The sequence below is a fragment of the Carcharodon carcharias genome, chromosome 13 (assembly GCF_017639515.1).
Source record: "Carcharodon carcharias isolate sCarCar2 chromosome 13, sCarCar2.pri, whole genome shotgun sequence".
Lineage (NCBI taxonomy): Eukaryota > Metazoa > Chordata > Chondrichthyes > Lamniformes > Lamnidae > Carcharodon > Carcharodon carcharias.
Window position 1 is genome coordinate 39846580 of NC_054479.1, and position 15466 is coordinate 39862045.

Genomic DNA, 15466 nt, shown 5'->3' on the forward strand with positions numbered 1-15466 from the left:
CTACAATAAGTTAATTGAATTTAGAAAATGGAAAGCTTCCACAAGGTTTTGTAACCTTGTTTTGGGAACAAAGGAATGTGGACAAACAAATGAGAACATTGCAGTCTATCTAGCTGGTTCCAAAATTTGAAAAATACCACACACTACTGCATTAATGTGTCACAGTTTCAAGAACAGTGTAATCTGGCAGCAGCTTATTGGAGAATGATCTACAAATACAGCCAATTAACTGGAATCTCCAGCTTGGTATTCCATAGTGCCACTTGTTTTGCTGACAAATGCCAGAGGAAATCTTGACAAAGAAAATGAGCTTGTGGATTTTTTTTGCCATATTTTATTTACAGTTGATGTTTCTGATGTTGTGCTAAGTTGACCTTGGCTTATATTCCAATTATCTCAAGGGCATCTGTGCCACAGACTGTTTCTATTTATATTGATGGAACACAGACAGAAATAGAAACCAACTGAATTATTCCCTGAGGTAGAGAGGTTTATGTTAACGTCAGCTCTTGACTTCCGGATTCATTAGTAGTTCGGATCTTCCACTTTATTATGACTCATTATTTGGATAAAATAAAGAAAATATTTCCAGAGTATAAATCATGAGGAATATTTATTTAGGGATTAGCAGAGAGACACATGTTTTAGGAAAACTGACCTTGATTTTTAGATGACATTTATTTGCTGTATGTCTTCTAGCGATCCAAAGATGAGGTTCCCAGGCCTTTACCAATGGTGCTTCATAATGAAATTTAAAATCAGCATGACTGGGACTCAGTTACTTTCCTTCAGTATCTCTGACTTTACCTGTCCTTATCCTAACCTCTACTGATTACCTCCATAACAGCCAAACTGAGATTGGGAACTCACCATGTGGGAAACACCCTGACACTTCATTCAACCCCAAGTTTAGTATCAATAATTGCCGACTAGAATTAATTGCTTCTAACCTGGATATTGCATCAACTTAGAGAACAATGTAATCCTGTGTAGCCAGTAATCTGGTCACAGAGAAATGATTTTCATAGCTTTACAACATTCAATGAAATATGAGTTTATAACTGCACAAGAATAAAGCAGGTTTCACAAACTTAGCATCACAGTATGGGCATTGTGCCAGCTATTTAGGATCATTATACTGTGTACAGATGTTATAATTAACTGTTTGATGCACTGATCCTGGTTTTCAATTTTTATGTATCAGGCATACACTTAGAAATAAACATAATGCAAAGAACACTTTGGCAGTCTAATCCAGTACAAGATCAAACATATAAAGAAAACTGATTCCAGAAGGAAAGTGAAAATCTGAGATAAGAGAGGATTTTTTTCTTCTGGTGTTTGACCCATGCAAATTCAATGTCTGACAAATAGGTGAACACCACAGAAAGGGATAATTTTCTGAATATGTGCATTGATGGAGAGCCTGCGGGTGATGTAAACTGACCCAATATTGATATCCATTGTTGAAAAACAAAAAGCTTGTTATCCCTCACAAAATTTTCTATATGTGCAGGTATTCACAAAATCTCAAGTTTAACTCCAGGAACATTGCTGATATCTTAAAGAATTCATGAAAACTTTTAACAAAACTAGACCTGGCGGCCTCACAGACCCATGACTATCTTGAACTTTACCTCCTACTGTCATGACATGTACCCCATGGTTGTACTGCTAAACACACTGAGCTGACTCATATGCTTGATTCATCATGTAAGTTTGCATATATGAGCATGTATGATGCACTGAGGTGGCTCATCATGTTCCCAGGACTGCAACTTCAGTTTTAATTGGAAGAATTATTTCACAAATTGGAGGAATAGTATTCTAGATTCTGAGGAAGACTGTGACAAAATACAAGAAAATGCTAATGAACTTGTAGAATGGGTGTATAAAAGGCAAATGAGTTTCAATATAGATAAATGTGAGGTAAGGCCACACACTCCTTGGAAAATAAGAGTCTAAATGGGGTAAAGGAGCAAAGGTATATAGTCATAAATCATTAAAAGTAGTAACACAAGTTAACAAAGTCATAAAAATGCAAACAAAACATAGATTCATTTCTATGTGAATAGAACTTGGAAGCATGGAAGCTACATTAAACTTGTACAGAAAGCTGGTGATGCCACACTTGGAACACTGTGCACAATTCAGGCCTCCGTATTACAGTATTGATGCAGCAACATTTGAGAGTATTTACATATTGATACCTGAGCTGAGAGGTTATAACAATTGGGAAAGACCGAATAGGCTGGGGCTCTTTTCTCTAGAAAACAGAAGGCTAAAGAAGATCCAAGAGAGGTCTTTAAAATTACGAAGATGTTAGATAGGGTGGACATACGGAAAGGACCATAAATAGAGATCGATACTTATAAATCCGATAAAGAATTCAAGAGAGTCTTCTTTACCCAGGGAGGGTGAAAGGAATAGAAGGATATGAAGGGTTGATGAAGTCAGGTAAGAGGAGCCTCAAGTAGAACATAAGCACTGGCACAGAGCAGTTGGGCAGAATGACCTGTTTCTGTGCTGTTATAATTTAGAATGGAGAGAAGATATTTTTCAGCAGCTAATTCTCAGTCAAAGGCTCAAAGATAGATATTGTCAACAGTACAAGTTCCACAATAAATAGCAAAGAGGTTTTAAAAGATTCATCAATATTAGCTACTATAGTTCAAAAATATTGAAACATAAATAAATAAATGTAATACAGCTTATATAAAGAGACAAAGGGAGAAGAATATATTACAACAATATTGATATCACACTAAATAACAGTCAAATATCAAAATGGAACTAAACTACAAAACACTCTTGAATAAATAACTATAAAATGCCTATTGTACAAATGAGGACTATTTGGCCCATCAAGCCTATGCCAGGTCTCTGTGAGAGCAATTCAACTACTGCCAATCCCTGTCCTTTCCCTGTAACCCTGCATTGTTTTCCTGTCAGACACTTTAATCTATGCCCCTTTTGAAAGCCCCCATTGAATCTGCCTCCATCGTCCTTTCAGACGGTGCAATCCACATCATAGCCACTTGCTGTATAAATAAAACCCTTTTTCCTCAAGCCTGCTTCCTTTTTGCCAATCAGCTTGAATCTGCGTTCAGTGGTTCTCGGCTTTCCGCCAATGGGAACAGATTCTCTCTCTCTTTACACTGTCCGGAGCCCTCGTATTTTTTTTGAATATTATTTTCGAGTAACGGGCTGCCACCATTTGCATATTTTGTATTAAGTTGGTGCAGGCTTGAATGGGCAGATGCCAGGAAAGGCTGGACATTTCAGAGCCAACACTGCTTTCATTCAGCAAGTGCACAATAACTTGTGCCCAGACACTTGCATAAACTCACATCCAGTTCGAACCAGTATTTGATAACGTCCAGGGCACAGGACAGCTTGATAAAACCCTGGGAAAATGCCAATCTTCTATCTGCTAGGAAGTATGATGCACATAACCAGCAGCTAATGCTGGGGGAAAAAAGGTTTTAAAATTTACTGACTAGGCAAAGAATGATGGTGGTGGTGAAATTACAAAATATATCGTGGATACTGACTCAGCGATCAGTGTAAGTAGTTTTTTTTCCAGTATTTAGCCTGAACACTTTTAAGAACTCCCCTCAACCTTCTCTAGCATCACTTTTCATAAACAAAAATCGCCGAAGTCAGTTTAATCCCTGGGGCGGCTGTGAGGCAAGCGACAGGCTTGGGCCAATGGCCCGGGGTGCTGGTGAGGGAGCTGGGTGTCTGCATGGTGCTTGTCCCGGGTGAGCGGGGAGCACCTCACGGGCGCTCACTCTGGCCGCAAGCTGGCCTGAAATATGCCCAGGTCAGGAGAGGGGAGAGGTCGGGACTGGGGCGGGGGGTGGTTTTTGGAGCTACGGTTTCGCCCGTTAACTCAATCAGTTTAATCTTGATGGCGAACTCAGTCAGCCTTTAACCAAGCCTCCGGCTTAATCTCTCTCCATTCCAAAGGTTCCTCAGATTTCAGCGAGGTTAGAAGAGGCCGGACCTCCATCGGATAAATCCCCAAACTGGAGGTAGATATTTTACTGAAACCACATTTACTTTGATCCAGAGAGAAAAAAAAAACTAATGTGAAACCTAGCGCTGAACTGCAAATAGATTACATTCAGACAGTTTACTGAATGTGTGGTATCAGAGGTGAGGGGAATGTTTGTGGATTTAGCGAAATCCGAGTAACCAGCCCCTGTGAAGTTTGAAATGGAGCGATTGGGATATTCCGTGGCTGAAGCCCCCAGCCACCAGAGAGAAGCCCAACCGTTTTCTAATGTCCATTTGTGCCAATGGATCGCCCTTTGGCGACGCAGAGGGACTCAACATCCCGGGTGTACAGCACGATGTGGGACAGACTCCGAGTGCTGCAGGCTAACAGAAACCTAGTCTGTTTTAAAACCAAAAAAACTGCGGATGCTGGAAATCCAAGACAAAAACAGAATTACCTGGAAAAACTCAGCAGGTCTGGCAGCATCGGCGGAGAAGAAAAGAGTTGACGTTTCGAGTCCTCATGACCTTCAGTTCTGTTGAAGGGTCATGAGGACTCGAAACGTCAACTCTTATCTTCTCCGCCGATGCTGCCAGACCTAGTCTGTTCTACTGTGGGACCGACATCTCAACCAAACTTGCATCCTCACCTTTGCACTTTCAGTGCCTACAACTGACTTTCAAATCATTGAGGAAGGAAACAGGACAAGAAATCCAAGTGTAGAATAATTAGGGTCCCTGTGACCACTTGACACTCCAAAGTGACTACATGCATCATTACTGCAGTCCTGGGGCATATTTTGCATCAGTGAAGTTTACACATGAACTTTGCATGCAACCTTCTTCTGTATTGAAAACTAACCTGTGTAAAAACAATACACAGAGAATTGAGAAACTGGTGTGCTGTGTCCATACACTAACTTTGCTGTCAAGTTCAAAAGGGTTTGAAGTTTTTTAAAAAAATAGTATCATTAATGGAGTATTTTTTTCTCCCCTACGTTATGTCAAATTTCTCCCTCCACCCCTGCTCACATGATACAGCCTGGGTAAGAGGGTAGGAAGGTAATGTTTTCTCGATAATTAGAAGTGTATTGGAAGAACCCAGTGTGTCATATTATTTTACAACTTGAAAACCCTTGGCGCTACCTGCTAGCCGCATGAGATTGGAAACTTTCTGCAAAGTCATAAAACCATCTCTTAACCATTGCAAGTTTGAGAACAGGAGCACTACGAATTGGTACCTCTGAGTTATGACATTGTGCGTTCAAGCCCCACTCCAGAGACTGGAGCACAAAGTCTGCCCTCTCAGGTGGATATGAAAGACCCCATGACACTCCTTCAGAGAAGGGCAGGGGAGTTTTCCCTGGGGTCCTGACCAAAACTTATCCCTCAACCAACACCTAAACCAGGTGATCTGGTCATTATCACATTGCCGTTTGTGAGGCCTTGGTATGCACAAATTGGCTGCCACATTTCCTACTTTGCAATGCTGACCACAGTTCAAATATATTTAATTGGCTGATACTATAGTGATGTGTTTAGGGAGAATGGCACTGTTGAAGGGATTGTATATTGGATAAAGTGTTTAATAAGATTTCATCTCTCTCGTGAGATGGAGGTAAAAAATGGCATGGCTGCTTTTGAGGAACATCAGGAAATTCTCCTTGTGTCCTGGGCACTATTCATCCCTCAATGTCAACTGTGGCTCAGTTGATAGCACTGTCACCTCTGCATTAGTGTGCTGTGGGTTCAAGTCCCACTTCAGAACTTGAGCGCAAAAATTAAAGCTGATGCTCTACTGCACAACAGCTGCACTATTCGTAGCACTTTGAATGAGTCATTGAAGTGAGTCCCTGTCTGCTCTTACAGATGGAGAAAAGATTCCTTGGTACTATTTCAAAGAAGAGCAGGGGAATAATCCTCAGTGATCTGGCCAATCAACATCATTAAAACAGATTACCTGGCACATTACTGTTTGTGGGAGCTTGCTGTGTGGCTGCAGTATTACCTACATTACAATAATGGCTACATTTCAAAAGTATTTTATCGGTTGTAAAATGCTTTCAGATGTCCAGCCGTTATGAAAGGTGCTATATAAATGCATGTTTTTCTTCTTTCTTAATGAACATCACCAAAAGCAGATTATATGGCCTATTGAACAGGAAATCTTATTTGTGTGATTTTAAAATTATTTCAGAGTGACTGTAAATGGCTTTTACACTGCCTCCAAGATGTGTAGCATCTGAAATAATAGAACACAGTTTGATGGCTCTAGATGCCCAGTGTGTGTTGTATTTTCCCTTGACCACTTCTTCAACAGCAATCATGATAATGATGGGGGTAGGGGGATCTTGCATGTACTTTGTTGCAACAATATTAATAATATATACTATACTGTTAAATATAATTAGCAAATTGAGAAACATTTACTCTTCACTTTAGGTTTTATCTGGTCACCTAATATGAAGTTAATGTGAAGCATGTATGGCCAAGATGAGCAATATGAAATTCTCAGTGTAGCAATACTGTAGCTATTTGAATTTAACCTATCAATCAGCCATTCTCACTTTGTGATTGCTTTATTTGAAATGTCTGTCATAGTTTGTAATTATGTTATTTATTGCAACTGCATTACCTTATTGCTCATTTATTTGTTCTTAATTGTTCATTTTTGTAAAATAAAATGGAGAATTGATTTGTTCACCATTGTTGAATTGTCTCGCCCGGTGTACAGTACATGGACTACAGCCATGGATGTTTATGAGGCTGTACATGGACTACAGCCATGTACCTTTATGAGAATGCCCAGTCCAATTCCTGTGCCAGGTATTGGGGAGGAATATGTAAGTCTTTCTCTTACCCTCGCAGCTGCAGCTGAAAGAAGATATGTAAAAAAAAACACAAGACTAAGATTGAATTAGAGAGGTGGAAAAATAAAAAATCCAATTGGGCACATTTTTTAAGGAAATCAAACTGATTCACTCATTTTCATCTTTAATTGATAGACAATGGCAATGACAGATCAAAAAAGCTTCCATATCTGCACACCACTTCACAAAAGTCTGCCACTCTCTAAGGTGGCAGGAACAACAGTCTACATCAAGCTTGACAATGTGCAGCCAACTGGCTCCTATAAGATAAGAGGGATAGGGCATTTCTGTCAAAAGGTAAGCAGCAAGAAAATATGCAAATTCATTTTTGCTTCATATTAAAAGTACTTGGAATTTATATTTATATCTGGCATGCAAAAATAAAAAAAACTACATTACTTTTTCAGGCTGCAGAGAAAGACTGCAAACATTTTGTATGCTCTTCAGGTAAGTAATAACTTACTGGTGAGTACTTCACTCTGTGTAATTGCACCAAGGCCTGTTAATATGATCAAAGCTAGATTGAGTATATTCTGATTTAAGAATTTATTTAAAATATGTTGTGTAGATGTTGTTGATTAGAGGGATTCAAACTGAATACCGATGAGCTTGTTTAGTATCTGTTTTGGTTTCGTGACTCTATAGAAGTCACAGCTTGGAATCGGCCTGAGAGAATTGGAAGCATAAAACAAAAGCAATTTACCAATTCTGCAGTACATGGCATGTATTATGTAATGGTGACAAGCATATGAATTAATATACTCAAACCAGACACTAGCTGAAATCCTTATCTCCCCAAGTTTGCACTGCAAATGTGGGTGAGGAGGACATTGAATTGAAATGAGTTAATCCAGAATCAAATTTACAATGGAATTCTGAATGGGGTTAATAGGTAATCTACATTGATTATCACTGGGGAAATCCTGATGGAGAAACATTCATGATGGAGTAAATTTGAGATCACCCAAAACTCGGCTGCCTGTACTCTAACTTGCACCAAGCCCTGTTCACCCATCATGCCTTGCTGACCTACACTGACTTCAGGTTAAGCATTGCCTTGATTTTAAAATTCCCATTCTTGTTTTCAAATTCCTTTATGGGTCTTGTTCCTCTCTATCTCTGTAATCTCCTGCACCTTCATAGTCCTCCGAGATATCTGTGCTTTTCTAACCCTGACCTTTTGAGCATCCCTGATTTTAATCAACCCACTATTGGGAGCTGTATCTTTAGCTGTCTAGGCCCTAAGCTCTGGAATTCCCTCCCTAAACCTCTGCCCCTCCTGGGGAGATGGTGGCATAGTGGTAATGTCTCTGGACTAGTAATCCAGAGGCCCAGGTTTATGTACTAGGGGAAAGCAAAATACTGCAGATCCTAGAAATCTGAAACAAAAATAAAAATAGCTGGAAAACTTCAGGTCTGACAGCATCTGTGGAGAGGAGTATAGTTAAGGTTTCAAGTTTGTGTGACTCTTCATCAAAACTGAGGAAATATAGAAATGAGGTGAAATATAAACTGGTTATGGCAGATGAGACAGGTAGAGCTGGATAGAGGGCCAGTCATAGGTGGAGGCAAAGAAGAGATTGCCAAAGATGTCATAGACGAAAGGACAAAGGGTTGTTGACGGTGGTGATATTATCTAAAGAATGTGCTAATGGTGACATTAAGGGTAGAAAGCACGAAGAGCAAGTGACAGATAGCCTAGTGGGGTTGGGGTGGGGGGAAGGGATCAAAATAGGCTATAAGGTGGAGATGAAACAATGGATGGAGATACATTTAAAAATAATGGAAATAGGTGGGAAAAGAAAAATATATATTTTTTAAAAATATAAATTATTGGAAAAAGAGGGATCGGAAAGAGGTTGGGGATGGAGGAGAGAGTTCATGATCTGAAGTTGTTGAACTCAATGTTAAGTCCGGCAGGCTGTAAAGTGCCTAGTTGGAAGATGAGGTGCTGTTCCTCCAGTTTGTGTTCAACTGGAATCACTTGACTGTGACTTGCAGTGAAAACCCAGAGCATTTTTTTCTCCCTCCTCCCTAAACGAGTGGGACAAATTAGGTGCTGAGAGGCTGTTTTCCCTGGCTGGAAAGTCTTGAACTCAGGGTCATATTCTCTAAATTGGTCATTTAGAAATGAGAAGAGGAGACATTTTTTCACTCAGAGGCTTTTGAATCTTTGAAGTTCTCTACTTCGTAAGGCTATCAATGCTCAGTCAGTGAATATATTCAAAACTCAGATTGATGGAATTTTGAGTATTCAGGAAATTAAGGAATAGAATGAGAAAGTAGAGTTGATATGAAAGATCTGTCATGACTTTATTGAATGGCAAAGCAGTCTTGAAAGCCCTGATTCCTGCTCCTATTTCTTATGTGCAACACTCCACAGCTGCCTAACTGTCATCACAAAGATTACAAAAAGTGAGGGTGAAGGAGACCATCTGCTCATATTAGAGTATAAGAAATAGGAGCAGGAGTAGGCATATGGCCTGTTGAGACTGCTTGGTCATTCAATGAAATTCTGGATGATCTTCAACCTCAACTCTGCTTTCCCTTTCTATATTCCCATGTCCCTTGATTTCCTTAGAGTTCAAAACTCAATTGATCAATCTCGGGCAGGAATATATTCAATGACTCTGGTGTTGAGAATTGCAAACATTCTCAATCACCTGAGTGAAGAAATTTTGCCCCTTTGCAGTCCTAACTGGCCAGTTTCTTATCCTGAGACAATGCCCCCTAGCTATAGACTCTTTGGCCAGTGAAACAACCTCTCAGAATTCTATATGTTTCAATGACATCATCCTATTCTTCTGAACACCAGAGAATAAAGGCCCATTCTATTTGGCCTCTCCTTATAGAACAGCAGTCTCATCCCAGGAATCAATCTAGTGAACCTTTGTCATGCCTTCTCTGAGGCAAGTATATTCTTCTTGAGGTACAGAGACCAAAACTTTGCTTCAGATGTGGTCTTGCCAAGGCCCTGTACAATTGCAGCAAGGCTTCCACATTCTTGAACTCCTACCCCCTTGCAATAAAGGCCAACATACCATTTGACTTTCCAATTGCTTACTGTATGTTACATATTCTGCGTTTTGTGTACGAGGGCATCCAAATCCCTCTGAACACTAACATTTAGTAGTTCCTCAACATTTAAAAACATCTGTTTTTCTAGTCCTCCTACCAAAGTGAAAAACCTCACATGTGCGCACATTATTCTCCATCTGCCATCTTGTTGCCCAGTCGCTTAGCCAGTCTATATCCTTTTGTAGGCTCTTTGTGATTGCCTCACAGCTTACTTTCCCACTAACTCTTACTTTAAGAACACCATAGTTTCCTCTCTGATTTTGTTCAGTGCCTGTTAATTTGAACTATGTTCTATTTTGTTGTTAATCTCTTGGTTTTCAGTCTCTACACCCAGGTTATCACCTAGAGTTCCCCAAATCCAATGCCCAGTCAACACATGATTCACATTTTTTTATTCTTTCATGGGATGTGAGCATTACTGGCTGGGCCAGCATTTGTTGCCCACCTCCACTTGTTCTTGAGGAGGTGGTGGTGAGCAGTAGAAAATCTTACGCTGGTTCCAGGAATTTGGTGCTCCTGCAGACACTTGAATGCTTCATGATTTCATGGAATAGAATAACCTTTTTAATAGTTTAATGAACAAAAAATGAGAAATAGTGCAGAGTTCATGCCAACTACAAGGAAATTTGTCAATGCTTTTAAGAGATGGTGACAATTTTCTTTCCTCTCCTGAAGGCACTGATTCTTGCTGGGCAATAATATATGTAATATAATAGAAGTGAACTATAGCCATTTTTTTTTAAACTTGGATGTGAGTGCTGGCACTGCTGCATTTATAACCCATCTTTAGTTGCACTGTCTTAAGCTGCTGCACTCCCTTGGGAATAGTGGTCCCATGATGTTGTTGGATAGGGAATTCCAGTCATGATGAAGGCGTGGTGACAACATAAGTCCAAGCCAGGGTGTTGTGTGACTCAGAGGGGAACTTGAAGGCAATACATTGTTGTTCCTTCCCGTCTTGCTGGTGGAGGTATGTTGGGGTAACTTTAGCATCGTTATTGCAACCCAGCTAGCCAAGTATACACAGGGGGTGTTGTGGGTGGGGGGAGGGAGTTTCAAACCTGATCTTTATGGTTTAGTTCCACAGTGGCCAAGAACATGTAGCAGCTGAGCCATCAAGGAATCCAAATCACTTTTTTCCCTGATGATCACATCCCATTGATCTGTTGAGCTTCAACAAATAAAGTTCATAGTGAAAAACTTTTTTGAACTCTATGCATAAAAAGCCAAACTCATCATTTGCCAATATTGTTCTAATAGCTGGAGGTGTTTTGATCTTACAGGAGGGAATGCTGGCCTGGCTGCTGCCTTTGCCGCTCAGAAGCTCCAGATTCCTGCCACCATTCTGGTTCCCAGTAGCACACCAGTGTTTACCATTCAGAAATTGAAAGAACACGGGGCTTTTGTGGAAGTGGTTGGTAAGGTATGTCCTTGTCAGAACATTTTGTGAGGCTCCATCCATTTGAAGAGCCCTGCAGGTGGCAGTCATGGTGCGGTTGGGTGTTGGGGAAACAATGAGTCACCTCGGAGAAGGTGTTTTATTTCCAATCAATTTTTGCCATTTTCACAAAATCAGGGCAAGTGTGTAAATATTATACATGGTGTAATGCTGCTATGTTAGGCATGGCCTAGTTGGTAGCACTTTTGCCTCTGAGTCAGAAGGTTGTGGGTTCAATTTCAACTTCAGAACTTGAAAACAAAAATCAAGGCTGACCTTTCAGTGATGTACTGAGGGTGTGTTGCACTGTCTGAGGTGCCGTCTTTAAGGTGAGATGTTAAACCAAGACCCTGTCTGCCCTCTCCCATGGCACTATTTCAAAGAAGTGTAGGGGAGTTATCCCCAGTGGCTAATATTTATTCCTCAATCAACATCTCAAGATTATCACATTGCTGTTTGTGGGAGCTTGCTTTGTGCAAATTGGCTGCCACGTTTCCTACGTTATAATAGTGACTACACTGCAAAAATATAATTCATTGACTGAAAACCCTTTAGGGTATCCTGAGTCTGTGAAAAGTGATATGTAAGTGTTAGTCTTTCTTTATTGATCCAGCAATTTCAAACAACACAAGTCCTAGAAGCCAGAAACATTCAACTTGTTGCATAAGTAAAATGATGTGTGCAGAGTCGAATACCAAAATTGCAGTAGGCAATATTGTGTTGAATCCAGAGCAAATACCTCTTGATGTGTGTCAAAAATATTTGGCTCAGTAAAGTAGATTGGGTATTCATGAAAATATCTCCGAGTGTGGCCCTGTACCATTTGTTTTCTGAGTAATAAGAGCACTTCAGAATATCTGAATGTAAAAGTAACTTACTGAAAGATGAATGAAATGAATATGTAATTTGCTAATTCTCTGCAGACGCTGGAACAAACAGTGTTGTTTTTCTTGTTCCGTATATTGCTCTTGGTAGTTTAGCTTAACAGCTGTGCCAGCAGTCTGAGGCATTTCAAAAGCACTCTAAAGTTAGTGGCTTGAAACAGCCAGCTCGGATTCAATGAGTCTGCTGTTAAATCTGCTGAGACCTGCTGTTAGTCACAATTCCAATTCAGACGCTGCTCAGCATTGATTCACAGGAGCCCTGCCCACTGTATTCACTGGGTTTTTCTGTCTTTGCCTATCCATTTGGTTAACTTTGAATTTTCCAGCTCATTGAACTGAATGAACCTTACATGTCACTCAAAGTTTTGCCTGATTGAGGCAGATATTAACCATGTACAGTTTCTTTTCCCAAGATATTATACAAGAGAAATGTTATGCGAGTGAGAGTTGCTACAGTAGAATAAAAATAAATGTTTAAGTGACATTTATGTAGAAATGGACATGGGGAAAGTGTTGGCAAAAAGAAAAAGGCTTGCTAAAAAGCAAATGAGAACATATTGACTGTCACTCTTTCATTTGCTTCAATTTATTTTTAGTAAAGCCTGCGAGGACTCAGTACTGAGTTGTCTCTGTCCATCTGCTTGTCATTGTGTTTGAAATAGGTTCAAATAACTTGCCTATTTAGTAAAGAATTGGCTTACAGCTTGCCTCGGTGGGAAATGCAGAGTCCCTGCCTGTCTTGATTTTGGCTGTTCTCTGTCATTGTTAGCACAGTAGCTGTAAGAGCAGTGAGTAGAGGTTTTTGTGACATCCCAGTACTGTTTGGGTTAATAAGCAGATTTATAGGTCACCAGGACAGGCCTGATTGAGCGGGAAGGGAGTGAGAATGAAGGGAAGAAGGGAGCATCACCTCGAGCAAAGCAGAGTTAGACATTGAAGTTTTTCCTTCCAAACCTGAAAAACTAAGAAAGCACATAGAAACTGTCACCTGCCTTATAAATATAATCAATTGCAGCCCAGTAAGTGGCAAAATAAGAAAAAATTGAATAACACAAACTGGTGGATTTTATGAGTCCTTGTGTGGTAAGGCACCACAAATGCCCCAGTGTCCATCGCGAAATTTCGAACCAGCTGCTTATGTTTTGTTAGTGCAAGTACACTACGTGTGAGGATCAGAAAATCCACCCTAAAATATCATCTGTAGTTTTAAAAAGTTAAACACCTTCAGGAAAACATCAACGTATCTACATTCTCGCATCCAAAACACAAAGAAAATGCTGGAAAAACTCAGCAGGTCTGGCAGCATCTGTGGAGAGAGAAACAGTGTTAACATTCCAAGTCCAATATGACTCTTCTTCAGAACTACATCGCTGATTTGAGTGAAGCTTCAAGTTCAAGGTCAAGGCCAAGGCCAAGGCCTACCCTACTGAGTTTTTCCAGCACTTACTGATTTTATTTCACATCTCCAGCACCTGCAGTATTTTGCTTTTATCAAAATACATAGACGTTAATGGTCAAATAATATTAGTTTTGAAGTGCTTCTTTGCTCCTGGTGCTACTCCATTTGCAAATCACAGCTTTGACTTTCATTTCTGGTTGCCAGACCATCCCTGAGGGATTGAAAAGGCCCATGGAGTATGAAATTCCATTAGTAGCCTGAATACAGGTAGTAAGGTACATACCTCGCTGCCATGGTTCTGTTGTTTTTCCAATTGCAAGCCTCTCAACCAGACTGCCCTTTCAACCTTGGTCCCTCTTCGACCTTACACTCAGTGCCACTAGAGGCGGCTACTCCACCTCATTTAATCTCCAGTCCTGCCACTGACTTTGGTAGTAGTGCTGTGAAGTAAATATATCGGTGATTTCAGCTGATATGAGTGAAGCTTCAAGTTCAAGGTCAGGTTTTAACCCTTTCATTGTGACTCCATCTAGTTCCTAAAGCACAACGATCTGTGGCTTTTCTCCACGCTGCAGACGTGTCATCACTTTGAATGTTGAGACCAACATGACAGGCCTCATATTTGCATATCAATGCACGTAATTTCCATGACAACGGATCTTATTTACATAAAGGGCTTCTCATTTATTTGCAAACTGGCACATTTTGTTGCATGTGAATTATATCTTAAGTAATGACAGCATTAAAGTACATAATAAATCATGGACTAAACCTAACTTTTATTGCATGTAGGATATAATTTTTTGAGTGTTTAATATTGTTAGCAGCAATCATTTTAGTTACACATTATCATTGACAAACATAGGTATCATCTGTGCAACTATTACTTGATAAAAATTTGGAGAGGAGATAGAGAGCAGCAGGGAACAAAGCCAACCTGTTTGAGCTGTGTTTATCTGTGCTAAAATTATGTTTGAGAAAGGACAAAGAATCCATTTGTCCCTGAGCTATTGCTTCTGAGGCAGGGAGACACTTTCTTCATAATTATCAGAGCTGAAGAGGCCACAGAGCAATTGATTATTGGGCTATGCATTGCTGGAATCTGCCCATGTATGTCAATGTTTATAAGACCTTCCAGTCTCAATTTGGGCTGGACAGTATAGGGAGACAGCAATGTTTATTTAGCTTGTCAAAGAAGGATAATTCTGCTCGTCAGGTTTTGCAACCAAGGCCTGCTTCTGAAAAAGTTGAATGGCTGGCAGCATGTTAAAGGTTCCAGTTAATGTGCATGCACTGATGTTGTTTATATTTTTTTCTCCCCACCTTTCTTAAAAATCCTTCCCTCTGCTGGGTTACAGTTGCATGATCATTAGCAGCTCTTTGTTATGCTGACCTAGCAGATATTTTTTATAGATTAATTTGGCAAGTGATCATCAGCACTTACCTTCCCTTGTGGGCAACAAAGCTGAGCCCGATTTCATTCGCGCTTGAAAACATGGTAAAATGAGAAAAGCCCTCGTGGCCAGCAGGCCATGTTGGAACCTGTCTCTTATTATGGTTCTCAGCTGTTTTCCTTTAAAGTGACAGGAAAGCAGAACCCTAGTTGAAATAAAGCAAACACTGACATGGCTGCAAAGTGCATCATTTACTGAGATAAAGGCAAAATACTGTGGATGCTGGAAATCTGAAACAAAAACAAAAAATGCTGGAAAAACTCAGCAGGTCTGACAGCATCCGTGAAGAGAAAGACATAGTTAATGTTTTGAGTCCGTATGACTTGCTCTGAAGAAGAGTC

At 40.1% G+C, this 15466-nt stretch overlaps 1 protein-coding gene across 1 annotated transcript in view; it reads left to right on the forward strand.

Annotated features, from left to right (window-relative positions):
* The first annotated feature begins 3450 nt into the window (after window positions 1-3450).
* Window positions 3451-15466, forward strand: part of sdsl (serine dehydratase-like) — a 32847-nt gene continuing 20831 nt past the window's right edge. The window contains exons 1-4 of the mRNA XM_041201900.1: window positions 3451-3566; window positions 7008-7169; window positions 7280-7319; window positions 11234-11373. Of these exons, the coding sequence (XP_041057834.1) occupies window positions 7011-7169; window positions 7280-7319; window positions 11234-11373 (339 nt within the window). The 5' untranslated portion in view covers window positions 3451-3566; window positions 7008-7010. The remainder of the gene's footprint in view (window positions 3567-7007; window positions 7170-7279; window positions 7320-11233; window positions 11374-15466) is intronic.